Consider the following 5,006-nt stretch of genomic DNA (forward strand, 5'->3'; position numbering starts at 1 on the left):
TTTAAAATGGATAAAAAAATATATTTATGAAAAGAAGTTCGAAAAATATATTTTAAATAAGTTATTAAAAGAAATTTACCGGTAGACATGTAACATACAATCGCCGAAACATTATTTTCATAATTCCATCTACGCCTGATGGCTATCCTAAAATTAGCCACACATTTTCCTGTTTCCTCGTCTGCAATAAATAATAAGATATATGTAATAATAATAATACATCTCTCGCTTTTAATTTAAATTAAAAAATATAAAAATATATTTGCTGTAAGTTATACTGTAAAAATAACAAAAAATGAAGAAAAAAAATATTTTCTATTTAACTTACAGCAAATATATCTTCGTCAGATAAGCTTTGAATACTTACACTCGAATCGGTTATTATCCCTATGAGCCCAAACACACCACTCAACTTGAGCACCACGTGGTAAATTTGGTACAACAACGTAATCTATAATAGCATTTCTAGTCCTCCTTTCCCACTCTTTTCTCGCATCTGCTATGTAATTAGAATGAGTCAGGAAACAGATACCTTGTACTATATCTCGAAGTTTCGCATCCATAGCCTTAACAATACGGTCTATGTGCCTCAACGTTAAACGACACTGCCGTTTAATATTCATGTCTAGAAGATTCATATTGCCAGGCACCAAAGGTATTTGCCCAGCAACTAAAATAACATCACCTACCTGTACAGAAAATTACATTTTTTATAAAACAAATTGTCTTAAATTTTTTTAATATAAAAGATTACAAAAAGACTAAATAATAATATTGAAAAAGATTTTAAGATCAATTTCCTTAAAAAAACAGGACGCCTCAGATGTCAGTAAAATACACATTTTATTAATTTATATATATATATATATATATATACAATGAGACTCCCGAGACCTATTATACGCGAACCAAAGAGTTGAGAGATCATCGGATCTCTCACCTCAATAACGGATGAGCCAATTAAATTGTGAGTAGGTATCTATCGATAACTTGGGTTTAAATTACATAATAAAAGTTTTTTTATTTTTTTCTCTACATATGAGTGGAGATCAATATCTCCACTCATAGGATATGTAATGCAAAGTCGGAATCTGGAAATTGTACTTACACGAACAGCCTGAGAGTAAGGACCAATATTGGCAGGTGCCCAATGGCTTATACTTTGAACCTGCATCGTGTGTCGCTTACAGGCCCATTTATCGCCGCTTTCTTGGCTCTCCTTATATGCTGTCGCATCAAGTGCGACATGTACGTTCAAAGGACATTCTACACATACACGAACTGGCGGATTTCTCTTACCCAACCAGGAAACGTATACTTCGTTTATAGCCTTGTAATTCGACATATCTTTTATGTACAATGTTATCGCGACTATGTCAGATGGGCATAAATTTTCATTTTGTATCAGAGCTATAATTAGACAAATATTATATGTAAAAAAGATTTATTAATATTGATTTTTTATGTTATCAATTAAATTTCGAATAAGAAATAATTGTTAATTTAAATAATTACTAAGCCGAAAAGTATGCGATTAAGATGTGAATTTTACTGCTTAGTTTTTCCAGTGCCTCTTCTGTAGCAGGTGTTATATCCGGATGTTTTCCTACAATACCTCCAAACCAGAACCATCCTGTTTGATTTCTGTTAACAACCGGAGCATCTGGGCAATCTTCATCTTCGTACAAAATCTCCATTGGGCTCGGAGGATGAAACTGACCTGTATATTCACACAGATATATTTTGATATATTTTATATGTATTTTTCTCTGTTCTTTTTCATGATGTTTGCTGAAATCTTTTAAAAAAATGAGAATTCCCGGATTTTTCAGATTTTTTTTTTAAATTCTAAGAGATCAGAGAATTTGATCTCTAAATGAAACAAAGAGGTTTGAAATAAAAATGTCGAATTGGAATGCAAGCAATACAAATAAAGTAATATATTAAAAACTAATAGAAGATAAGGATTCTAATAGATACAATTTTGACTAAATCTATCATTTTCTAAATCTAATATATAAAATTATAAAGTTGCGAAACCTATAAAATATAGGCAAGACATAACTACAATATCATTATTATATTCTGGTATCTTCTATGATATGTCACTAATTTTTTATTAAAAACCATATTCACTGCTAATTGTTAACATTTTACATTATCAGGAAAAAAAGTTTTAAAAAAATAGAACTTATAAATTTAAAAGTAAAAAAAAATTTCTTTAAAATTCTTAAAATTTCTCTAAATTCGAATAAAATTCTATAAAAATCCATGATTTTTGGGGATAAAAAGATTCCAAATTTTCCAGGTAGTAAACACTATTTTTTCTACCTGAGTTCGATGCCTTCAAACTATTACTTTCACATGCATGCTCATCATTTTCATCTTCTGATAAATTACAACCATCATGTAGCTCAGGACCAATGATTTCAGCAATATAATCCTGTGGGGACTTTATCAAAACATTTTTTAGTCTCTCAGATAGACTTAACTTCTCCAATTCTCCATTCTAAAAAATAAGTCTTCATTTTGATGACACTTGATAGTGTCTTACAATTATCAACGTGATATCCAAAAACTTACGTCCTTATCTTCTAAATGGATCTTTGTAAATCCGAGGTATCCTACAGGCGCTACGTCATCCCTCGAATTTACAATACTCTCATACTCATCACTAAAAAAAATTAAAAAATGAAGTATTTATATATATATATATATATATATAATTATTCAGAAGTACATAATACATAAATGTAAACATGTAATACTTACATTACAATACTTTTAGCAAACAAGGGGCAATCTAAGGTAAAAGTTTCATATTCTCCTCCCTCTCCACATATGTTTACTCCATATTTTTCTTTCTATAAATAAAATTTATAGATTATCAAAAATAAATTTGAAGCTATATTTTCAATTTTGTTTCATTATATGTATTATATCCATAATCAAGATCAGAATATCTCCTAATTATTGACAAAGTGCTTATAGATAAAAAGGATTAAATTGAGACGAAAAGTCCTGTATCATTTTGCAATTTTCGCAACAATTAAGCAAGATTAATAAAGATCGCACATTCGGCTTACTGTCAAATGCAAGCACGCGACAAGATATGACTATCCAGCTACATATGTTGTTAAATGTGCAATTGTTTACCACAAGCGATATTGGCAAAGTACAAAAGATAATACCTTCCTACATTAGGCGGTACTATTTCGCCACGCGCTGGCATTTCGTATTCATTTGGCGATCTTTAGAAATTATTATCTAGTTGATTATTGCAGAAGTTGCAAAATAAGACTTTTCGATTCGCGATGAATTCGGTCACTCACACTACACTGTATTGATGCATATCACAGGCTGCTATATCTAAATGCAATAGCATAATATCAACATCAATGAAATAATATATTTATATTCTGCTAAATAGCATGATCATTAGATATATAAGCCTTCATATGCTTTTACACAAAGTTGGATAATAAGTTAAAAAGTTAAAAAATTAATTATTATTTTTAACTTCATTTAATTACATTTTAGAGTCTTAACTTTTTAATTTTATATGATTATATTTAAATGTTAACATCAGGATTGGATAGTTGGCGTTATACGGATCCCTGCTTGGATTATATGCTTATACATTCGTGTCCATTGAAGATATGTTACTAAATTTTAAATAAATCCAAATATTTCATTTACGTTTAAGCAAAGAATAAAGAGATTTGAAAGCGATCTGTCGTTATGACCTAAAATCACGAATTTTTTGAAAAATACGCAGAAGTGCAATTTACTGCTTTACAGGATATTTTTTTGATGCTCAGAATAATCATGCAAAAGCTGATCAAAATCCATGAAATACATATGTGAGTCTCTTGTTAGTTAAAAAAATTAAATTTTTAATTTAGTTTTTTAATTTAGTTAAAAGAAAAGTTAACTTGAAATCATGAAATAAAACAAATTTAACTTTTAACTTTTTAATTACTTTTTTTAATTTAACTTTTAATTTAATTAATGTCACTATAAACTAACTTCTATCTTAACTAAGTTAAATTTTCAAAGCTGTTAACTTACCAATCCTGCTTTTACATTTAACTTTACTTATTTCGTGTATAGCTTTTATTATGCACTAATCTAATGGAATGCAAATGACCGAATTCATTATCAGTTTAGTTAGTTCGCTCTATCTGAACACGAATGTTTTATCAATAATTAGATATCCTGTACATTATCGACACAATTAAAAAAAAATATTAAAAACACTCATTATATCATATTTGATTAAATAAGAAACAACTTGACTTACTATTTTAATGAGATGAGGTTGCATTTCACATATAGATTTGCCCAAATGTTTGATTTCAAGGCCTAAAGCCGCAACTTTAATCAATATTGCGTTAACAGAACTCTGTATCATTTCATTTAACAGCTCATCCTGGTCCCGTCTCCATAAATACGATAAAGAAATAAGACCTAAACGATTGCATCTACAAAAAAAAATATATTCGAAAAAAAATTAATGTAGCAGCAACTATATAATATTACAGATTTAAATAGGAGAAATAAATAATAATTACACATTTTCCACACGAATTCGTTGATAATCACTAAGAATAGCACCGCTTGACACAGCCTCTATATTTTCACGTTCCTGAAAAAATATGTTTTGGAAAAACATATATGAATAATTATTGGAATTGATACAAAGATTGATGTCATATGTATATAGCTTAGAAAATAAAGAAGTTAATTTACCTTTACTGTACTTAAAAGCTTAAAAAGATCTTCAACTTCATCACTTTCTGTAGGATAATAATATTTCTCTTGCACGTTTGCTTTGCCAAACGTTGGATAACGATATATAGGCAAGCCTATAGCTTGAGCAATATACTTAACACCTTGATGTCCTACCGTTTGAAACATAAATGAATCCAGATCATCTAGAAGCAGTGCGTTAACCCCTATGTTACATCTGCATAAATTATAAATTATAATATTTATAATATAAA

At 29.0% G+C, this 5,006-nt stretch overlaps 1 protein-coding gene across 2 annotated transcripts in view; it reads right to left on the reverse strand.

Annotated features, from left to right (window-relative positions):
* LOC108689357 (diphthine--ammonia ligase) overlaps positions 1–5,006 on the reverse strand; it is a 7,074-nt gene that overhangs the window by 714 nt on the left and 1,354 nt on the right. The window contains exons 3-12 of one of the 2 annotated variants that reach the window (XM_018196089.1): positions 4,753–4,937; positions 4,575–4,648; positions 4,304–4,484; positions 2,773–2,864; positions 2,584–2,674; positions 2,332–2,509; positions 1,553–1,720; positions 1,109–1,410; positions 368–689; positions 80–181 (exon numbers count right to left, since the gene is read on the reverse strand). In XM_018196089.1, the coding sequence (XP_018051578.1) occupies positions 80–181; positions 368–689; positions 1,109–1,410; positions 1,553–1,720; positions 2,332–2,509; positions 2,584–2,674; positions 2,773–2,864; positions 4,304–4,484; positions 4,575–4,648; positions 4,753–4,937 (1,695 nt within the window). Of the gene's footprint in view, positions 1–79; positions 182–367; positions 690–1,108; positions 1,411–1,552; positions 1,721–2,331; positions 2,510–2,583; positions 2,675–2,772; positions 2,865–4,303; positions 4,485–4,574; positions 4,649–4,752; positions 4,970–5,006 lie in introns of both variants that reach the window. The other variant, XM_018196090.1, reaches the window with a different exon arrangement.

The sequence above is a fragment of the Atta colombica genome, unplaced genomic scaffold, assembly GCF_001594045.1.
Source record: "Atta colombica isolate Treedump-2 unplaced genomic scaffold, Acol1.0 scaffold27, whole genome shotgun sequence".
In the NCBI taxonomy this organism is placed as follows: domain Eukaryota; kingdom Metazoa; phylum Arthropoda; class Insecta; order Hymenoptera; family Formicidae; genus Atta; species Atta colombica.